The sequence below is a fragment of the Engystomops pustulosus genome, chromosome 9 (assembly GCF_040894005.1).
Source record: "Engystomops pustulosus chromosome 9, aEngPut4.maternal, whole genome shotgun sequence".
Classification (NCBI taxonomy): domain Eukaryota; kingdom Metazoa; phylum Chordata; class Amphibia; order Anura; family Leptodactylidae; genus Engystomops; species Engystomops pustulosus.
In genome coordinates this window covers 92,670,104-92,693,893 of record NC_092419.1, presented here as the reverse complement: position 1 = coordinate 92,693,893, position 23,790 = coordinate 92,670,104, and the positions used below count along the sequence as shown (strand labels likewise).

Below are 23,790 nucleotides of genomic sequence, written 5' to 3'. Positions count from 1 at the left end.
ACAGTTCAGGAAGCTCTGTGTAATGTGTTTATGAACGGCAGCCTACATGCAACCCAGCTTTCCCAAGGTCCTGAATTGTTTTTTGAGGAAAACTACTCGGTTCAGGGATTAAACAAGATATGTTTCTGCATCAGTGTAGCTACAGCATTCTCAAGGTATGTTTGGTTCACAATGCATCAACACAAATGGTACATTTCCTTTAAGAGCTCATGGGCCATATCTTTGCATTGATCACAGTATTCCGACTGATATCATTATATTTTATTATTTTCTGTCATTGTTCAGCAGAACAATAAGATGTCCACTCCATAATAACTCATAAGTTACTTTAATAGAATAAAAATGAGATACGCCATAAACGTTGTAACCGTTTTATACTGAGCACAAACCTCACTCATACGGGAAGGTTAACTAAGCCATTCCTAAAATGTGAAAGACTGGCATTAAATTATTCATCCAATGAATGCACATGTTATATACAAAATGGTAGAGCCAGACCCTAATTTACATACATGGAACTTTTTTTTAAAAAATAAGATACATTTTTTCTATTTACAGCAAATAAAGAATATATTCATCGTTTTTAATACGGCGTGGCAGGACATAACAAAGACATATATAATTCTTTTACATTTACACACACAAGATACACAAACTCTAGCACTGAGTTTTCCTATGATGAGAAGGGGCGGGGTGGAAAAATATTTTTTATGTCGGCATTTTTATCAGGCTGCTCCGGATATTAACCAGCTGGTGATTGTAAAGCAAGAAGCTTGTCACCCAACACCTCTATATACTGTGTGTGGTTACTATGGAGGAGTCACATGAAAGAGTCAGTGAGAGTTCTGCCACATACAGTAAATTGTACTGTCCTAATAATTCCTGTCTGCAGCTATATACACCGGTTATACCGCTATATGGTACCTACATATAGCAATGTAATCTCCCACAGAAATTATGCCTCTGGAGGGCACCGTCTCTCCTTAATGGAAATCTACCACGAGGATAAAGGATTGTAAACCAAGCACACTTACATGCTGGTGTGTGCCCTCTCTTCTTTTAGCTTTTTATGCCCTCATTTTTATGAAAAAAGGCTTTAAAAATCATGCAAATGAGCCAGAGGGGCTCCAGAGCTGTTAATTGGGCCTGGAGACCATCATTTGCATAATTTTTAAAGCCTCTTTTGTAAAACTAAGGGCATAGGGAGCTAAATAAGGAGCAGATCCTGCCAGAGGGGGCGCACACTGGTATGTAAGTGTGCTTGGTTTACAATTCTTGATCTCGGTGGTAGATGTCCTTTAATATTTCATGTATATACCTACATTGGATTTAATTTTGCATGTTAATTCAACCATATCTTAATACTCAAGTAGTCCAAAAACTACTATAGTTGCCCATACCCACTATACATTGGCCAGACCTGACAATTTTGGTGGGACCAGCACACCATTTAACCTATATTTGATCTTTGGGTAACATTTGTTTTACCCTACATGGAAAAAATTAACGGATCGATATGTTGATATTAAACACGGCCCATCTTTTGCTCTCAATGTAGAGACGTTTCAGTGGTGTGATGAGTCTTGCAGTGGCTAACGTCCTTCTCCCCATTGAAGACGCATGCTTAGATGAACCTGGAATGCATGTACATGGGGAGGTCCGGAGGAAACATTCTCAGTTGACAGCTACCTACTGCCCACCTAGAGAAGTTTATTAAAAAAAATTCTAAATATGAGTCTCCACATCCAGCCACAGCACAACCTGAGGCCACAAATGGTCCACATGTTGTGTCCAAGTGATTTTACAGTGATTTTTTTGGAATTAACTTTCACTGTTCTTAAGATGTCTCCAAAGATCTCTTAAATGGTTACAGATGTTGTCAGGGGTCACAAAGATTCTCACACTCCTTACACGGCCGGAAGCGATTTTCTTGTAGAGAAGCGACAAAGGAAAAACACTCAAATGTAACACCACAGATGGAAAAAGGCTACATGGGCATCAAGACATAATATAGAGCGGCTAACACTACAGTCATGTAATGTATTATTCAGCTGTACAGTTATCTGCTATAAAGGGTTTAACTTATCTAAATTTACCCATAGAAAATGCTGACATGGCAGAAAATTATTCCTGAATAAGAGCCCACAAATCTGTATATTACTATGCCTTCAATTTTACCAGTTGTAACACATGACACAATAATAGATTTATATCACAGATATGTGAGTAATAATTGTGTGTGAGGCAGAAGCTGCTGTAAGTAGGAATATGTTACCTATAAAATAATATGATATAGTTTTTATTAACCCCCTGGCAATCTGACATCTTCTGTGTAGCTCTAAATAGAAAGTTTAGAGTTTTTAAAGAGTACAACAAAGCTCCCATCATAAACCGTCCTCTGAATCTGTTGTCTGGACCGCCCCCTTTTACATCTGTCCGGCAGTGTAGTCTGGCTTTGTATACCTTATAACTGTAGCCTATTTAGTCCTAACCCCCTCCTCCAACATCATTCCAGCCATGTAGTCTGGACCGCCCCCTGCAATAACAGTCTGGCTCTGAATCCATTATAACAGTGGACTATCTGAACCCCCTCTTCTAACATCAGTCCGTCTATGTAGTCTCGACCGCCCCCTGCAATAACAGTCTGGCTCTGGATCCATTATAACAGTGGACTATCTGAACTCCCTCTTCTAACATCAGTCCGTCTATGTAGTCTGGACCGCCCCCTGCAACAACAGTCTGGCTCTGGATCCATTATAACAGTGGACTATCTGAACCCCTTCTTCTAACGTCAGTCCGTCTATGTAGTCTGGACCGCCCCCTGCAATAACAGTCTGGCTCTGGATCTATTCTAACGGCAGACTATCTGTACCCCCTCTTCTAACATCAATCCGTCTATGTAGTCTGGACCGCCCCCTGCAATAACAGTCTGGCTCTGGATCCATTCTAACAGCAGACAGCCCCTCTTCTAACATCAGTACGGTCATGTAGTCCTGACCAACCCCTGCAATAACAGTTTCGCTACGTAATCAACCACTAAAAATAAGATAAATTAAACCAAACATACTTAGCTGTCGCCGTCTTTTCCAGGACCCCGGTGGTGGTCTTTTTCAAGTTTGACACCCCAGGATCGACCGTTAATTATTCACGCTTCTTGCAAGACATCACCTTCCTCTAGTTGGCATCAATAATTAACAGCCCGAAGTTCCGGACATCGTGTCTCCACACTCCAGCCAACCGAACTCTTTTTTTTCAGCGATCCTTTCGTGTCAAACTTAAAGAAGAGCAACGCTGGGATCAAGATGAGAAGAGGACGATAGGTAAGTAAGTGTAGTTTCATTTTACTGGTTGACTTCCTTTAAGTAAATGTCCTTACTCACTTAAAATGTTTATGCTTAACCCCTTAATTCCCTTAGTTACTCGGATCACATGTATCAACTTCAGTCAAGCAGCTTGCAGACTTATTCAACATAATGATTGCTAGACCTAATTGGATGGCAGCCATGGCAGGTACAACCGGTAGTATGGATTTTCTCTAATTGTTCCCATTGCCAGATTTTTTTTTTTTTTTATATTTTTGACTTTAAGGGTAGAACCTGTTATATTTCTAATATTTTGGGGTCTAGCTATATAAAAAGAACATATCCCTCAGCTTCTTATATGTGGACAACATTAAACTGGCACCTGGGAGCTGAGCAGATTGTATATAGTGTCCTATCTGCAGGCAGCATGTTATAGAGCAGGAGGAGCTGAGCAGATTGTATATAGTGTCCTATCTGCAGGCAGCATGTTATAGAGCAGGAGAAGCTGAGCAGATTGTACATAGTGTCCTATCTGCAGGCAGCATGTTATAGAGCAGGATGAGCTGAGCAGATTGTATATAGTATAGTCCTATCTGTGGCAGTATAGAGTAGTAAGAGTTGGCCAAATTACACATAGATTCTAATTTTACATACTGTCCTTTCTGGAAGCAGCATGTTATATAGAAAATGTTTCCGAGCAAATTATAAATAGTGTCCTATCTGTCCTATTTGCAGGCAGCATATCATAGAGCAAGATCAGCTGAGTAGATTGAAATATATATGTTTTTTTAATTTCTGCTGTTTCCTTGTTTAAGTAGTCCAGGGGTGATTGAATTCAGTAACTTACGACCTATAAGTCACTGAATAGAACTACCTTTTGGACTCCTGAGTATAGAAATACAAGGGAATAACAGAAATAAATGACATGTTATTTCACATCTTTTCCCACTTAAGCCATATATAAATCTGCTAAGCTCCTCCATGTTGGATTTGACAGGTGCCCTTGAAAAGTGTCGTGCGGTGCGTCCATATGAGCACCTTTGGCATGTGTTATATACATGCAGTGGGTGCTCTAGAGATGGAAGGAGGGAAAATTGGAAAGAACTCAAATTCTTTAGAGGACTATGTAAGAAATGGACTCCTGGATCACCACTAATGTAGAATATTGATGGGTCATGGATAATGGTCATCTAACTGTAATCCAACGAAAGTAGGTCAGATCGATGATGACCTAGCCATATCATATCACCCATAATAGTCCATTTTTGAATATCATTACATTATTATATATGACCTTCCAATAAAATGTAGATCTTTCGGAACAATACTACGAAAGACAACAATGACGAAAAGATGAAGTGTAAGCGTTGGGTGCCAGTACTTTCTTTGGTGGTCCATCTAATGACATCTTGCTCCCAGCTGTTTTGTGTTAAGCCTATTCAGCTTCCTTCATTGGGGTTAAACCGAAAATATAGGATGTATAGAAGCCGAAAAAAAGAGACTGGCTTTCTTTTATGTGTTGAGCCATTCATCTCAGGTCCATTCACACTTTTACAATTTTGTTCAGCTTCTTAACAATGGATTAGTCACAGACCACATTTCGGGCCCATTCCACTTGTCTTGGCCAGGGTATTTCCACCTCCTAACAGTCAGAGGATAATACTTGAGTTGCTCCCCAAGCAACATATTATATCGAATGTGTAAAAGTGCTTTCTTTCTGGAGGACTGACCTACTTCCTTACAAGCGGTCAACTCAATCAGTCAACGAAATTCACTTTGTATGTCAACTGGTGTCCATTGTCCCATGCGTATAGTACTTTCTCTTTAGGGTTGTAGTCAATCTGCGTAGTAAAGGCATATTCATTAATAAAAGGTAACTTTGGATCTGCGTCAGTATCTGTGTGAGTGTCGTAGGCATAAGAGATTTGCCCTTCTTTTTGGTTGTAGACATCCACCGCATACAAGATGCCACAGATTATAAAACAGTTTCCATAGGAATTTCGTTTTAAGCCAGTTTTCCATGTGGTCTCCTTCTTCACGGATAAGTCATTGGGGTCAAGTTTGCTGATAACTATGACTTCTTGTTGAGAGTAGTCATAGTCAACAGAGGGGTAGATGACCCATAGGCCACTTTCATCTACAGCAAAGTCAATATCCGAGTGGCCTCTCCACTTCCATGGGGTGGTATCTTCATAAACCACGTCATGTAAAAGGGTCCAGGCTGCTACAAAGCGCTGCTTCAAATCGTACTTTATGATGTTCTTAGTAAAAGCTCTGTTGTAATAGAAGGCTCCTTGAAATACGACATGTCCTGTCCCAATCCAGTTGTAAGGAACCTTATAAAGATTGCTCCAGCGACCTGAAAAAAAATATGGAGAGTGTAAACTAAAACCTCACAATTGTAGGAGTGACCTCAGTTACTATACAGGTTGACTATACATGTTCCCATGTTTCCTTGTGACTGCCTCAAAAGGGCTGAATGTAAAAAAATGCATCTACTCCTTAAAAGTTGAGCAAGTTTAGTAGTTACTTGTATACAGTATTGCCATTGAGTTCAGCCCTTTGAGGGGGAACCAAAAAGCTGCTCATATTGTTAAATAACCTGAGACACCACTGTGGCCAATATGTGCTCCTACAGTAGCCAATAGTCACAGTGCCCCCTCACAGCAGCCAATAGTCTCAGTCCCATCACAGTGCCCCGACACCATAGAAAATAGTCACAATGCCCCATTTAGTTAATAGTCACAGAAAATGTAATAGAAAAGAGGCATTATAAGGAGTATACTACAGGAAAGGGGGATTATGATAGCCCCTTTTGTGTAGCCCTCTGATTTTTTAATAGCTCTTTTTTAATGTTTGTAGCCTCTCCGTTCAAAACACCATCCATCCTCCCTCCTTCATTTAGTAGATTGAAAAAAATAAAAAAAATATACTCACCTACCCCCGTTACCACCGAATCACGGGAGCAGCCTTCTTCTCTTCTTTTATGTGTGGCTGCTGTACATGACTCTGAAGCCGGCAGACGCAATGTCTGAGCCGTGTACAGATGTCGCACAAAGGAGAAGAGAAGACGGCTGCTGCTTTGGTGAAACGGGGAAAGGTGAGTATTGGAGTACCCTATACTCTCCTAGGGCAGCAGGGAAAGAGAGATAGGCCAGACAACACAAGGCCACAGATCTTGTATTTGATACATCTGGCATAACTATCCATCCTACTGCCGTATGTTACTGAATGGTAAGATTGGAGTAGGGTAATATAGAATTTAGTTCGGTATAAGGTCTTATTCACACAAAAGGGTTTGGCCCATGTAACATGAACGTAGGGTGTCCAGATTAGAGGGACTAAATGGTTACTCATGGGAAAAAACCTTTTTGTACTGAAAATAAGATTACGGAATGACCGGACTGTCCTCATGGGATTCTGGAACTCCTTGCATCATGTACAACTATGATACTTGGTCTCCTGTTCCCGGAGCAGTGGTACTACAAATGTATATGTTCCAAGCAAAAACTCTGCACATGGTTATAAAATAAGAGATTGCCTACCTTGTTTGAAATTGTCAAGATTTCTGAACTCTACGAGATTATTTCCATAGTAATAGTTAGTGACATAGATTCTATCATCCTTTGCGGCAGGGTCTTTCATCCAGGCTCCTTCATTGCGTCCATAACTGTGGTGTTTTCTTGGTGCCTCTATTGATGCAATGGTGCCTTCACACTCTCCTTCTCTCACTGAGAAGAAAAATAATTCTGTATAACACTAGGGAAAATCAGCCATGACAATTTCATCACTAACTAATGGGGTTTTCTGATTAACAACATTTGGCCACTTTCGACTGAAGATGAAGCAATGATCGCTGCAGGTTGGACCACTTGGACCACTCAGTGATCAACAGAATTAGGGTCTGCAAGTCCTCCTGAGCTGCCCTATGGACAGCTGATCCCAGAGATCCCATAGAGATCAGATCATAGAGATCTTCATAGAGATTAATGGAGCACAGGACACATTCAGCAAAGTCTGATGTCAAACTTCAAAAGTCACTGAAGCCAAGGCTGCTTACATCTATGCATTCATTTCTATGGGAGTTGGCTAATCCTTGGAAGTCCCACAAACCTGGAAAAGTGCACTGCACATCTGTGACCACAAGGCAGTAGTCAGACAACCCCTGTTATGGAGATTGGGAAGCCCCTACACCAGTGGTGGCAAACCAATGGCACGGGTGCCAGAGGTGGCACTCAGATACATTTCTGTGGGCACTCAAACCATCACCTCAGGACAGAGTTCAACAAATAGGAACAAATCCACCAAGTCCCAGGCAACTTAAGAGAAGCTGTTCTCAGCGCTATTTTAAAGCAACACTTCATTGGCTGTTAGAAGGTGTTGACAGAACTGCAATATCTTTGGAGGTCCTCCTGCTGGACCAACCATTTTTCCTCTACAGAGAGACCCTGGAGAGAAGCTACAACTAGAGTCTGAATTTGCCCTCCTTCTTTCAACTGTATTGGTGTCCTCAGGGGGCCGATACAATTGAAAGATGTGGAAGAACAGGTAGCAATAAGTTACTGCTTAAAATGCCACGTTGGCACTTCACAGGAAAATAAGTGGATTTTGGTTGAAGTTTGGGCACTCAATCTCCAAAAGGTTCGCCATCACTACCCTACACTATGAGGCTTACATTACATACACACAATGCAATGGATTTCCTACATAACAGAGCAGCAATATAAGAAAATGTCCATCATGTATAACAATATAGTTTTCAAAAATGCAGAAATCCAAACATTCAAAAAATATATATATAAAAAAAACTGCAGTAATAGAGAACACGACACGTCTGCAAGCAATTTGTAGAAAGGAAATGTCACTTTCTCTTAATCAGTCTCACACGTCCAATACAAGTAGGAGATTTCCTCTTACAACTGACATCTTTCTCCAAAAAAATTAATCATCTTGATGAATTTGGGATTAAATCATCATAAGATGTGTAGTAGAGCGCTATCCAAGATCTGACATACTGTGTAATAGTCTTTTCCATTTGCCACTAGTTTGGTAGAGAAAAAGAGGCTGTATGTTGCAAACAGAATCAGGATCAAATTTCGGAATCAGAAAATATGGCAAATAGGGAATATGAAAATGTTCTATGATTGTAGTACAGTTTTTTTTAGGAGACTCATTCTGCAGTTTTGACCATGAATCCTTCTCTGCCCTTAGCAGTTTGTGCTGTCTGCAGCTCTGCTCTGAGTAAAAGCTGTAGGAGTTGAATACTGCAGCAGTCACTCAGAGCAAAATGAAACTTTGGATACGTTCATGGAAGATAGCCAAGGGCACAGCAGAACAAAGCTTATCTGTATAACAACTTTTTCAAAATTTGACAACCAACATGGCAGCACTTCATGTTATCTCTGTTAGTCACATTTCTCCAAAAATGAAATATTCACATCTAAATTTGAATGTAAGAGGTAAAACAGTTGGCCAAAGACTTGTACACCCAAAACTTGTTTATGTCTAGAGAGGAACATTCATAACATTATGTAAGTTTTATTATTTGGGTGGAGAAGTCTTTTCTGTGGAAATAATTAGTTTTGGCTCAATTAATGCAGGATTAGAGCAAATAAAAAAAAAATTAAAATGTTATGATATCTTCACATTCTTTTGGAAGCAATTCTGAAAAATTCTTTATAAATGACCTATAGCCTACACACATATCTATGATGGAATCAGATGTGTTTTATAGTCAACATGACTGCTGACAGTTTTCAGTAGCCACAGAACTGTTATAATATGGATATATATTCTAGAATTGTAGCAGAGAACATGTCCTCACACTGCTGTCCTTGTGCTCTGAGTAGATTTAAAGGAAAAGTCTGGTTGAATACTATGGCAGACAGTTATGGCAGTGAGGAGGGTGATAGATAAGTGAAGAGATCTTACAGCATAGCAGTATGAGGACACAAATAAAGTGCTTAAGTCCAGCTGCAGTCCTGGAATAAAAATAATATTTTCTCAATTGTTTTGCTAGCTTAGATATAATGAAACTCCTCAACGGTTCTGCTTCCTCGCATGATATACAATTTTGCACTGCTGAATAATTTCATGTGATAGATATAATAAAGGGGTTTTCCCATCTCCTGTATTTAGTTGACATCCACATGGGATGTCATAAATGCAAGATAGGTGCAGGTTCCACCTCTGGGACCCTCACCTATCTCAGAAAAGGAGGTCCGCTGTTCTCCTTCCTCTAGTGGAGAGCTTGCCCCACATGCACGGCGAACCACCATTCATTTCTATGAGTGCACCAAAATAGACGAGTGTATAGACTCCCATAGACAAGAATGAATGAGCAGGGGGGTAAAGGTCAGCAGGATCCCATTCCAGAGATAGGTGCAGGTCTCAGAGGCGGCATCTGTATTTATGAAATTCCCTATGGATATATAATTTTTTGGACTATAAGGCGCACCGGAGTATAAGGCACACCATCAATAAATGCCTGCTAAAATGTCTAGGTTCATATATAAGGCGCACCGGATTATAAGGCGCACCTGATTATAAGGATGAATGACCAGCAGGTGGCAGACCTGTGCACAGTTCAAGGCAGCTGTTGTCTGTAAGTACGGTTCATATATAAGGCGCACTGCACTATAAGAAAATCAATCTGAGAAAATCAAAGGATTTTTTGTGCGCCTTATAGTCTGAAAAATACAGTACCCCTTTAAAGCAAGAAAAAAGCTGCTTAGTGGACAATCTCTTGCCTAAGTTACAACACGGTACAAGCAAGACCCCAGAGGTTAACTCCTAATTGCAAGCAGAAGTACATTTTTCATTTTGGTGGAGTTAGGATTGGAGTGCTGATATTACTGACAGTCATTACTTTGCCTCTTTTACATTTCATGTTATTTAGATTAACTTCAAATATCAAATATCTCAGAAATGAAAGATTCGCTAAACAATTTACAAAAAAGAATGGAGAAAACTGGTAAAAGCCGGATACAAATAAACATAAAAGTACATGTTTCCAGGTCAGATGGTTTACTGGGAGGCTAAAATAGAGTTTTGTTATCCTTGGAATTTTAGACATTTTTTTGTCAGCACCTTATTTTAAAAAACAAAAACAAAAGAAAATTACTTGCTTGAATAAGAAAAAAGCTAAAAACAAAAAGAAAAAAACATGGTAGGTAGGGGACCAGTTTAAAAATCTGTAGAGGGCCCCAGCAATTAAGTGGAACACCTGGCAGAATTGGGCATATTTGGCTTGAACATGTTTGATCATTGTTCTCCATGTTCTCTTATCATAAGAAATTTGGACAACGCTTAGTAACCACCCATTCGCATTTTACATTTCAATAGCTTAAATTTTGTATCATCGACAGTCCCTACCTTTATTGTTCTCAGAATTGGACCCGAGTGCCACCGAGGAAAGCGTAGTCACAGGGTATTCTGGGCTGGTGGTAGTGGTGTCCAGGGTGGTGGTCGTGGTGCTCTCTGTTGTTGTAGTGGTGGTGGGGGTTGTGGTGGTGGCTGTAGTAGTAGTGGTAGTGATTGGAGATGCCTTCTCAAGCTCAACAGGTCTTTCCTCATGTATGATGTGGGATTCTGAGATGTTAGTTGCTGTTTTGACATCTTGTCTTTCTCCTCGTAGAGACAACCGTCCTGTGTTCTCTAAAGATGGAAATAACATTGAGTAATGTAGCCTACGGATGTTCAATACATATCAAGTAGAGCTATAGCAAAGTCCTGGGCTACTCAGTTATGACCTGAGTAATGGGTTTCGTGATACTTGTGTCTTGAGCATTTAAAGTCACTGTTATACATACATTATAAATATATATATACACACATTATATATACACATATATATATATATGGGATGGTAATACACATATTGTATACAACACATAATATACAGAGAGTATATAACATTTTACATCTGACTATAAAATATACATTTTCTAATCCTAATTCAAGCCTGCTGTTTAAAGTGCATAATTCTCAGAGTTCAGCATATGATAGAGAAGATGCTGTTCTTAGGAATATGCAATAGTGATCTATTTTATTCAATAGATTTTTGGCATAGGCATCGGCGTCACTGAAAGCTGATGGGCCCCAATGCAAAGTCTATGCCAGGCCCCCGACTATAATGTGTGGTTTATAGTATAGTCTTCTCATATGGGAAAGTGACACCTAATGGGCCCCCTAAGCCTCTTAGGCCCGGTAGCAACAGCTCCTTCTGCACTCCTTCAAGTAACACCCCTAGGCTGTAGGTAGTGTGCAGACTAGGAGCACTTCGCCCCCGGGGCCCCGGCCACTCCGTGCCTACTTGGTGTGGAGTTGATGTAAGTGGGCAAAATATTGCAATTCCTGGTCATGCACACGGGACTGGAGAACAAGCCCTGATAAATCTGCCCCAATGACCACATTGGACATGCCTGGAGATTACCCTGGTGATTCCTCTATAAAATATTGGCTACATTTTTGGTATCATAAAACAGCTTTATGCAGAACTCAGGATGCAGCCGATTAAAAGCCCTGGTCAATGTAAGGTTAAATATGTTATTAATAATATGACGGAACGTCTAGATTTAATAAAATATATTAATGAATGTTGATCTTTAGATGACTTGTATATATGCCAGACCCTTGTAGTGGAATTAAAGTATTAGATAGATTTTATTAAACCTTATTAAAGGAAAACATGTGTTTCATGAGGGTCACCTCCCAACTTATGAAAAGTAACAATGATTGGAATAAATATATCATTTATTAGTTTAGATTAAAGTAAACTGTCTGTCAAGAAAGACAAAATCACAGTTTGACAACAATAACAGAGTAGTAATTTGTATGTAAAGTATTAAATAACAGACAATTTATTTCGGGAATTGTTAAAATTTTCTAGTCTTTCGTATCCCTATGTTTATATCTTTCCTATTGTAAAATTATTAATATTATATCATATTACTCTGTGTTAATTGTATAGGAAGGAAGTGACATAGTCTATGTTTCCAGAATCTGTACCCCCTGTGACCTAATTATTTTTGGAGAGGTTCATGAATAGTACTGCACAGGACACAAATCCAACCTCAGCACAAAGCACATGTTGCATGTAGTCTGCCGATTGAGTGGGTCACGTGACCTGCCGAAACTAACCTGTGTCCTGCTGGCTTCCGATGGATGGAGAGGGCAGTACAGTCATTACGGTGCACCTGCTACTGCCCTGATTACCACTAATATCAGTGGTTGGAGGGGTATGGGAGTCGTGTTCATGGGTGTGCATACAGTAAAGTCTCCACATCTCCCTCCATCCGCAGGAAGAAGTCCTGATGCTGGGAAGTCATGTGACTTACTCCTTTCACAGACAAACTATATCAAAATAAGTTTAAGACAACCTTTGTGGCCTTGTACTCTCTGGTTAAGATTTTTATCAGTGTCCAACCAGTGTAAGGCTTGGACTTGTGAAGAACAGCCATCCATCTTTGGTTAAAGATGGATGGTTAAAGATGGAGGCCAAAAAGTGACCATGACTCGTTGTTGCCCATGAATTATACACTGAAGGGCAGTGCTTACATTACCCTGGACATCATGGTTCACCGTGACCTTTAGTTGAACACTAAAGCTAGCCCTTGTTGTGAGAAACACACCTCCATATTTGAAGGTTAGAAGGTACCCTGAACTCTTTGTGGTCCAGGGAATTGGTCTACTTGTTCCTGTAGAGTCGCATCTGTCTAAAGTAATTGATTAGTAAAACCTTTTTTTTAAAAAAGGTAATTAGGACCAGTAGAAGAATTTCTGAGGATACAAGACAAATGTCTAGGTGGAGGGTGCCATTGGATTTGTCTGCACAATGTTTGCCTGTCAGAGAGTTGGGTGGAGGAGAACCAACATATTTCAGGAATCTTAAATAGCCATTTGCATTGCTTGTAAAAATATTGACTCTCATGAACTAGTAAAACTCTGCTAATTCTACATTCTGCGTGTAGCTGACAGATCACATTGTGAGCCAAAGGCAAACAAATACACCAGACAACTGCGGAGGGATCACAGCTTCCTCCATAGGATGGCCGTCGTGTCACGGATTATTATTGTAAGCTCCAACAATGCAACGCGTCTCCGAAGAATTAACCCTGATGAAAACATATTCATATCCTTCCTAGAAGTCCTCTAGACTTTGTAAACTTGGATCAGAAAGGAGGAAACTTGATCTGTTAGTTTGTCTCTGTTGTGCAGATGTAACTACTGAATGTAAATGTGATATAACACTAAACTATTACCAGGGGTGCAACTATAGGGAATTCACCTGCTATACCATTGTCCTGGGGACCTGGACAAGTTATATTTTACTTTTTACTGCCCTTCTTTTGCTTTGCCCAATTACTAGGAACAGAATATTTTTGATTTCTGCTCGCAAGAGGGACTTCTAAAGTTTGTATCACTGGATTAGGAATTAGAGACCTCCATTGGAAAGAGTCTACCATTTACCAAAAGGAGGATGGAAAATTCCTAAAAATCTGGAGCAGCTATTGGGGATGCAGAAGAAGCTATGACAACTAGGTTCTGGTACAGGAAGAGCCTAAAGGCCCTTCTGTCACATAAGAAGCTACCAGTATTATAACTGGGCCATGATAAGTGAGAAATCCTGTTACATAGGTGAATCAGGTGTAATACCAAAACGCGTAGGCTTGTTTGAATTCATGCTCATTTTTATTCTTTCCGTTATGCTTTGCCATAAGCTACTTTTTAAATGGATTTTTTTTATCGACATGCTGACTTCCTATGTCTAGCTGAAGATTTCCTTTCATCTCACATTGTTTGCGCCTGTGGCCGAGGTTGTCCGTGCTGGAGCTTCTGAAGTTGCAGTGATGTGGACTGCTTGACCAGGACGGTGAGCTGATCATACGAAATTGCCTTTAAGTTTAAGTTTTTCCTTAAAGGGGTTTTCCCACCAATCAAGTTGGGCCCTATCCACAAGATAGGGCCTAACTTGCTGATCGGTGGGAGTCTCAGTGATGAGACCCCCACATATCACAAGAGCAGGGTTTCCGAGGTACCTTCATCGGGCCTCTCATCGATCCCGAGATGAATGGAGCAGACAACTGTTTTGCTCCATTTATCTCTATGGAGCTGATGGAGATTGCCAAGCGCTGCACTGAGACCCACACCGATCAGTAAATTAGTCTCTAGTCTGTGAATAGGACCTAACTTGATTGGTGGGAAACCCCTTTAAGCCTTAGGTTATAAATGTCACATGACAAATAGCCATATGTTGGGACCTAAGTTTAGGTTCACACATTACTTAAAAATTACACTTTGGGAACAGCCTAAAATCAGATTGGGATTAACAGATCACAATCACCCTTCTATTAGAAGACTATGGCTCTACTACATCTCCTACATATTGCCTTATGCCAGGTGCAATGTTTTTGGATTTTTTTTCATGTGGGTGTATTCAGCTTTTGTTACATTTTTGGTTGTCCTCATGTTTTCTGTGCTGCTTCTACATAAAGGGGGTGTTTAATCTCCGTTGTCTCTTTCCAAGCATATGATATGAGGTTGAGGTTTTACTGATGACACTACCATGTGCAGATGGGTTTAGATCCATCACATAATACAGCTGTTCCACAACCTATGATGGAAACAACAGAGGAACATGTGGAAAATTGCTTCATCTCCTCAAAAAGCGTTTCCCTTGTTTTCAATAAAGGATTATAGTGGTTGGCACAAGTGCTCTGATACGATGCTGGAGCAATGCCAGCTGTCTGATGTATCACTGTATAAGAGGAGTATTCTGCACTATAAGCTCCATTATTATGGATGGACTTGATTATATGATGAATGAAGACACTATACTGTGTGGCTTAGGACCCGTATAGGAAGTTGCTTATAAGCAAGCCTCACGTTTGATCTAATGCAGATAGCCCTAGAGACAGTTTGATGGGAAACAGCTGGATTTTGGAATGTTATCAAGAAAGCAGAAAAAAGCATGTCGGAGCCGCGCGGCTTTGCCATTGAATATTCTCAAGTGCATTCCTTCATGTATAAGGGAACCAGATCATCCGAGGTATCATCATCCACAGACACTATTAATATGTACTAGCTGCACATTGAGAAAACTTCGCACATAACATCAGTCAGCAATGTGCCATGGTTTTTTTTTTCCCTGAGTTGAACCAAAGGAGAAACCAATAAATTTTGGAGCTTCTTATCTTTGTAATGTCAAGAGTATAGAAGGACGTGCAGAAATGTATACAGCTGCCTATAAGATGAATGGGACATGAAAAAGATTGCTATCTTACACACTGTTTACACCTTCTAGTGGGACCAAGAAAGTAGAAAATCCCTTCCCTATGTTATATAAGAGGGAAGAATGCAAATAAGTTTTCCAAGGTGTTAAATGGAAAACAATACCTCATTTTGCTACCTTGAAAGGCAGCCCCCTTAACATCAAGTATGACTTACAAGAAGTCTAAAAATATGATGTGGGATTAAGCCAAACCAGTCTATCTATTCCATAAGGAATAGACTCCCAACTGTAGACAGCACTGTTTCGACCTGATTGGGTCTCCTCAGTACAGCGTATATAAGATACACAGTGGAACATGTACTATGGCCCGGAAACTACCCAGACAATGCCCTATTCAATGATCCTTTCTGTAGACATTTTGAAGACAAAAATTGATTTTGACTGCAAATTTTTCACTCTGTCTTATTGCAGCCAAATGGTAAGATCAAAAGAGGCTTTTTTTTGCTCATTAATGTTCACTGTGCACAGAGAAAAATGAATATTTAGATATTTTTGGTGATTAACCCCTTAACGACTTTGCCTTTTTTAGTTTTTTCACTACCATTTTTCACTCACCACCTTCAAAAATCTATAACTTTTTTTATTTTTCCACATAAAGAGCTCTGTGATGCCTTATTTTCTGTGTAACAAATTGCACTTCATAGTGACGGCATTGAATATCCCCTGCCGTGTACTGGGAAGCGGGAAATATTTAATAATATCAGCCTTATTGGGAATGTATTACTTTTTCTGAATCAACACTTTAGGTTCAAAATAATAGACCTATGACCTGTGCAAAGAGACAAAGGGAAGATTCTGCTTTTAAGGAAAGGATTCAAGATAATTTCCTTTCATGAAATCTCATAATGGATTCGTAAGCACAATGGGACACCAGGTTGGACCTGCTGGGAAACTGCATGTCTATTTATCCTGGCAATTTATACACATATTTGAGTTACATTATTCTTAATAATGCACCATTTTGGTCTTAAAAAGTTATTTTATTTGGCCAAGGTTCATAAGCTGACCACGGCGAGGCCAAATGCCTAAAAAACTGAGGCATGCGTACTGCATCAGGTCAAGAAGAAGCCCAGTGGGTGAGAATGAGATAAGGTCATCCAAATTCCAGGAGAACATCAATAACGCAGGAGATAAATGTTGTTATTGGTATTACTTCAGTTCTTGGAAGGAATGGACGGTGATTTGTAGCATATTTTAAGTGTCCGTATATGAACCCCTACTGGGACTGAACTATTAGATTAAAAATCTTGTTTATATGACCTGAGTATAGAGTATAGAGGCATCACATCCCCTCTATGATGTCTCTATACATGTTGTCTATTTGGAACTTCTCTTATGAGTCAGAATGGAATTTTCTGACTTCAGTCATCCTTATAATAGTCATCCTTATAATACAAGGACAGCCATTCATAAAAAGCTGGAAGCTACTTACCCAGTCTGGAGTCTGGAGCAGATCACAAAATGGAGGTATTAGTGATGGGTCGTTCACGAATGAGCCTGCACAAAGATCAGGCCCATTCATATGAACGACGTGAGCCAGCGATTCACTAAACCCCGGCCTAAACGGCTCATCACGCCCCCTTTAATCCAATAAAATCGGGTTAAAAGTGGTGTGGAGTGACTGACTGGCTGCTGGCTCCCTCCAAGACCATGTCTTGGACTGTGAATCCATCAATTAGCTACTACATATCCAAACTTCTCCTTTAAGGACGTTGGAATTTTACACTATATTTTAAAATTGTTGGTCTATGAATTAAAGGAGCTGTCATAGAGCCTAAATGTGGTTCTCTCACATCCCCGTAAAATAGATTATGGATAGGAAAGATAACAGGGGAGACAAGGGGCGCTCCCATGGTGGAATAGCCTTTTAATAGTTCAACTCCAAGCATCACTTTTCAGAAACTTTTTTCTGCTGCCGCGCTTGTGGAGCTGTCTCTTCCCAGAGTTGAACCAGCTCCCAATAGCAAATTGGTATCCCAATCAGGGAGTTTCTTAAGAATGCTGAAAAGGCGCTGGAAATTCGTGGTTTGGGACGTAGAAACCAATTTATTTTTACAAATTAAAAGTCCATTAAAATGGTATAAAACATTAAAAAGTATTCGAACAACACGTTTCTTAATGAACCAGACAAAGTGCTTAGTCCAGCGCTTTATTTTTAATTTGTAAAAATAAATAGTTTTTTACACCCAAAACCACAAATTTGAATGTTGCTAGACGATCCCTATGTACTAGTTCCACGCTCTAGCATGTTCTAGCAGTGAGACCTGTCAATCATTAACAAGGATGCAAGAAAATGAAAGTAAAATTTAATATGCAGGACTCCATTACAAACGGAATTTGAACATTGCAGTCATAGAAAGGAACCAGAAAGGACAATGCTTTGGAATTATATTGTTTTTTATGAAGTATTTATTTTGGGTGGGTTAATTTGAATGGCTGGTTTCCTTTCAGTCTTTTCTTAAACTGCGCAGACTTCCTTAAAGTGTCCATTAAGAAAATCTCCTCCAAATATTTCATATTGATTATGTTCATACAACAAAGTTCCTATCCACCATTGCTTTCATATTTCAATGTAAAATACGGCTGATCCTGATGGTGTTGCTAAGTCATAGCATGCATTAGATTTCCGATGAGGTTTTCAAAAATTGCTGTAGGGGCAAAGCAATTGGGGCAATGGGGCTTCAGTTGTAAAGGTTGTACCAATCTTCAGCTGCAGGTAGGGTTCATTCAGATGGCCGTCGGGGGGGACATACATTTGGTCGCATATACGTCTGCATAGACGAAAATGGCCGCCGGCAGCGGTACCGTGCCACACATGTGTGGCATCGTTCCGTGTCGTACACCGGGAAAAGATAGAGCATGCTCTATCCTTTCCCTAGTGTGCGGCTGCGCGCCGCTGTTTCCTATGGAGGGAGGAGGGTTCACCTCCTCCTCTCCAGCGCACGGCGGACATACTGCGTGTGAATGAGCCCTTAAATCTGAAAACATTTTAAGAATATAACCATAATTTGTTGTGGGTCTACAACAGGTTAAATATCTTTGTGGATCCTACTTAACCTCCAGTATTTTCTTCATGCGTCTCTGTGCAGCCGCCCACCCTCTATCAGCATACAGTGGAGGCGGCTGTCTCTATTTTCCATTAAGATCTAACACGAGATAGACCGCTAACAGACAATAGTTGGTATATAGCAAAATGCGTGAAACGGCTGACCAGCGCTGTGGAAAAACATCTGGGAATTTGAAGAACTACCACCCCCTGAAAACTCACAATGGAGGTTATCATTAATACGTTGTGGACTTACAACCCCCTCAGTTCTACACATGACATTTCTAATATTCAGCATTTAACGCTAAGTCACTGCCAATGACTTAGAACTACTGTAAATGTGCGTCCCTGTGAAATCCATCATCCGGGCGAGTAGCGTACTTGTCTCTGTCAACTCTATTATTCCCATTATGTTTTCAGACATCAAGTCTGAAGTGAAACGGAAGTTCAATCCATTGCCAGGAACTCAAAGCCACAGCCCGAAACTGGTAAATGAGAAGAAGACCTGGAGATGAAGTTACAGCATCGTCATGCTTTCTAGAAATTGTTCATCGGATATTTGGCTAAATTTTGCTCAATTTGTGAAATATGCATGTCATTCTAATTTTTAAGGTGCTATTGGCATGAAATTACCCATCCAAGCCACACTGGAAAGGAAATCAAGCCATAGTTGCCCATAAATGACATTATGTGTAATAATGAGAAATGACACCCATGAAAAAAGAGGGGTGCAAAAAGCCGAAGAAAGAGTCATGATACCAGCTGAAAATTGTCAGTAACCATTAGGGTCAGCATATTTCCTAAGGGGTACTACACTCCCTTGTTGGCAAATGTGAGGAAAGAAAAGATGTGAAACATCTTAGATTTCAAAATGCCTAATGCTTTTATTTTTTGGGTCTTTGGGAAGGTGTTTGTCCGCCAAGCACTGTGCTACGATATCCCGCTCAGCTCCGCAGAGTTCACCATCTTCTTCCCTCTGTAAGTGAATTAGATGCGACGCAATTTGAATGTTAAATCCTGCGCTCAGTCTCAATCAGTCGGATCGTCCAATGCCACCCCCCCTCATTTCTGTCACGTAAAAAAGACAAAATCCCGGAAATGTTGGGAAGTCCGACAGAACTGCGATCCCTTAGTAAATAAGCCCCATTGTGTGATATATCTCTATAAGGTAATATAATAGACTATCATAATAGGTAATATTGGTTTCCATACCTCTATTGCTTGTAAGAGTATCTGTCTCTTCATTCTTGGTGGCTTTGTAGTAGGTGACTCCTCGTATGACAACTGGCTGTTGCAGGACAGGAGACCTTGGTCTTGGCGTAGGCTGAGATAAAGCTGGTTTGGATTTACTGTTATCTTTTTTAGATTTCTCTGTTTTTTGTGGTTTCTCTTTCACCTTAGACTTTTCCCCAGAATTCTTCTTGTTGTTTGTGTATTTATCCTCTTTTACTTTGGCTCCTGCTGTGTCCTATGGCAGAAAAACTTGACTGTAAAAAAGTGAAATAATAGCTGTACAGTTGGTCCCCTACTTAAGGACAACCGACTTAAAGACGGCCCCCTCTGTCCACTATGACCTCTGGTGAAGCTCTCTGGATGTTATTACTTTAGTCCCAGACTGCAATAATCAGCTGTAAGGTATCTGTAATGAAGCTTTATTATTAATCCTTGGTCCAATTACAGCAAAAAATTTGGAACTGGGACAAAAAAAATTTTTTTGCCTGGATCTACAATTATAAAATATACAGTTTTGACTTACATACAAATTCAACTTAAGATCAAACCTATGGGACCCTATCTTGTAAGGCAGACTTCTCTGGTGACAAACCCCTGAAGGCTCTTCAGATGACTATTGGATGGAATTGTGCACTGCTCCATGTTCCATCAGATGGAAATTCTCAATCTTTTCTTTCCTCCCAAGGATTCAACCATTCTCTCACCTAATAAATACTGCCCTCTACATCTCATACAACCATTCTGTAGGTTCCGGCTTGTTCAGATGTTGATTCTTTAGAATGTGGTGAACACTTATATTTATAGGCTATACTGTGTTATAATGGATGTCTTATCAAAGGACAATTGTCCCTTATGCTGTCCAGGATAGTGAAGATACAGTGATGCGGGATAGTGGCATCATATAGAGAGTATCTACACCTCTATAGCTAGTAGATGTAGGCCAACCATAGAGGCTGTCCTTGTGGCCAAGCTCAAAAATATTTCCACCTCGGACATTCAAGGCATATCCACAGGATATGGATTCATATCTGATCCCATACCTACATCCGGTGGTCCCATCCTGTAAGGAATATTCCAGCTATTGTGTCGTGCTAGAATAAATGACTAGATGGCTCTTTGTGACTTTCTACATTAACATTTATGGGAGAAATTTACCGCAAACAGTTGGAGAACATACCAACTCCATACAAATATCCAGATTCATTCCAAAGACCCCAATGATGGAGGCGTTAAGCACTATTTGGAGTCACCAGGCTTACCTGTACTTTATTTTCTGGGGCGTCCTTTTGAAGTAGTTGGTATCCCAAATTGGAAATCTCCTTCTTGATACTCATCATGATGTCAGAATAGTTGTCGTACTTCTTCATCTGATTGGAGAGGTTCATGACACTTTCCTTCATGAAGTCATTTTCTCGTGTTAAGTTGGTTTTGATGGTCTGGAATCATGAAAGAAGAAGGATTTGTTATAGAAGGATATGGAGACCGTACATGTAGTTGTTTTTCTGGCCTCTCTGGAGATTTATCATACTGTTTGCATTAACCATGTGTACTCCATGTGTGCACATGTAATGACATTTTACATTAGGCAACTACTAGATGTTTTAATAAATTTTGCTTTTGAACTTTTTGAGGCTCTTATTATTTTAGGGCTGTGTTACAATAACTCAAAATAGAGGACTACTCTACAAATTAGCAGTTTCATGTATATACACGCAAGTAACCCATTGGGGCAGATGAATTAATGGTTTAGCACCTGCTCTTTGCAGGGCAATCCCAGGGTTTTTCATTTCCATATTACAGAGAATTAGAAAAAACTCACAATTATATTTAGTTTCTCCATCTGAATTCAGGAATATCCAGTGCAGTAACTTAAAGGGAATCTACCAGCAGTTCTCACCACACAAAGCTGCAAACTGTGTTAGGTATTGTCCCTGGAGATCTGTGTGACCATACCTTTGTGTGTGTTGTTTTTAGCTGCAAGCAATATAGTTATATTCTAGGATTGTAACTGGACTTTGAGCCCTAGGGAGTGTCCTCACACTGCTGTGTTCTTAGATCTCTGTTTTCAAACAGAAGCCTGTTAAAGCTTTTACTCAGAGCAGAGGGGCAGTGCTGCAGATTTTTTTGATGGGCTCTCACACAGGAGTGCCTCTTAGAGCACCAAGTCCAGCTACAGCCCTGAAATATGCATGTATTTTTACAGTCCTGTTTATTCTAACACACAGAGGTATAGTTACAAGGATCTCCAATGCTGTTTCATAATGCTGTATGCATGTTTTTATGGTGAAACACTGCTGATAAATGGCAGTAACCATTCATATGGAATATAAAACCAGAAACACATGATGGTACAGAAGGTCTGCAGGAACCAAAAACCCAAATGGTTTCCTCTATGTGTTTACCTTCAGAAAAGGGGCAGTGATATATGTGATATATGGGCAAAGTACAGCTAACTCCTATCTGTAATTTGCTACTATTGTTGTGTTATATATAGGAACACAAATCAGTACTACTACTCATATTCTAGATATATGGGTACAGCACAGTACTACTACTCATATTCTAGATATATGGGTACAGCACAGTACTACTACTCATATCCTAGATATATGGGTACAGCACAGTACTACTACTCATATCCTAGATATATGGGTACAGCACAGTACTACTACTCATATCCTAGACATATGGATACAGTACAGTACTACTACTCATATCCTAGATCTATGGATACAGCACAGTACTACTACTACTACTCCTATCCTAGATATATGGGTACAGCACAGTACTACTACTCATATCCTAGATATATGGGTACAGCACAGTACTACTACTCATATCCTATATATATACACACATAAAGGGCACAGCACGGTATTACCATTTCTATCCTACATATATAGGTATGGCATGGCATAGCACTAATAATAATAATTCTTTATTTACATAGCACACACAGATTACACAGCGCTGCACAAAGCATGATAAATTGATCCCTGTCCCCATGGGGCTCACAATGTAAACAACCTACTACTAGTCCTGTCCATTTTATGTAGGCACAGGACAGTACTACAACAATTATTCTGCAATTGAACTCGGACTGAGTCAGAAGGAATCAATGCAGAGACCCAGATTCCACCTTTTAGCTGGGTTTAAGTCCCTTGGGTGTGTTACCCCTTTATGCTAAACCCCTAGTAATAACTGTGCCTGAAGTACAAATCCCAAACATGGAATAAACCCAATTAGCTGTGGCACTTGGTTCTACCCATTGAGTTTGATGACATTTGGTTTTTTCCTTCAGCACTCAGAATCTATAGTGTTTCTTAATTAAAAATATGGATTTTCTTTACTTAAAATTCAATACTTGAGCACGGGGAGTGAAATATGCTCACCACCTGTGCTAGTCTCCTGTCATAAAACTTTGTTTAAAGAGGTGGAGAAGAAGTTGCACATAGAGGCTACATTGCTCAGTAACTAGAAAAACGAAAAATAACCCAATTTCTTAGTAAACTGTAAAAGACACACAGTGAGGAGCAGCCAATTGCATTACTGTCTTTTAGCTATAAAATAGTTGCAGAACCTGGGGACTTCTCGTGAGATACAATCCATACAGCACTTGTCCATATGTTGCACATCAGATGGGTAGTAACCTAGAAGTCACACAGCCGCTAGCGTTCCTACCTCTTCCAGCGTGTTCATCTGGGCCACCACTTTATTGATGTAGGAATGCACTTTCATCAGGTCCATGCTGTACAACGTTCCCTCCAGGAGGTCCACCATAGACTGCAGCTGTGAAGGAAGACCCCAGACAGTGTAAATCACATCCATCCATCATCTAGATTTAGGCATTAAGTAGTGGTAACAGATCATAGAAGGAACATCAAACACAGAGAACACCACATTTATGGAGACCTCAT

At 40.0% G+C, this 23,790-nt stretch overlaps 1 protein-coding gene across 3 annotated transcripts in view; it reads right to left on the bottom strand.

The window, feature by feature from the left end:
* Window positions 1-246: 246 nt before the first annotated feature.
* OLFML2A (olfactomedin like 2A) overlaps window positions 247-23,790 on the bottom strand; it is a 57,915-nt gene continuing 34,371 nt past the window's right edge. Inside the window, exons 3-9 of one of the 3 annotated variants that reach the window (XR_011849626.1) lie at window positions 23,555-23,662; window positions 21,133-21,309; window positions 19,853-20,108; window positions 10,677-10,958; window positions 6,848-7,033; window positions 2,324-5,661; window positions 247-2,130 (exon numbers count right to left, since the gene is read on the bottom strand). Coding sequence is in view for 2 of the 3 variants with exons in the window: in XM_072123207.1 (XP_071979308.1) it covers window positions 5,060-5,661; window positions 6,848-7,033; window positions 10,677-10,958; window positions 19,853-20,108; window positions 21,133-21,309; window positions 23,555-23,662 (1,611 nt within the window). In the remaining variant the exon portion in view is untranslated. Of the gene's footprint in view, window positions 5,662-6,847; window positions 7,034-10,676; window positions 10,959-19,852; window positions 20,109-21,132; window positions 21,310-23,554; window positions 23,663-23,790 lie in introns of all 3 variants that reach the window. The other 2 variants (XM_072123208.1, XM_072123207.1) reach the window with 2 other exon arrangements.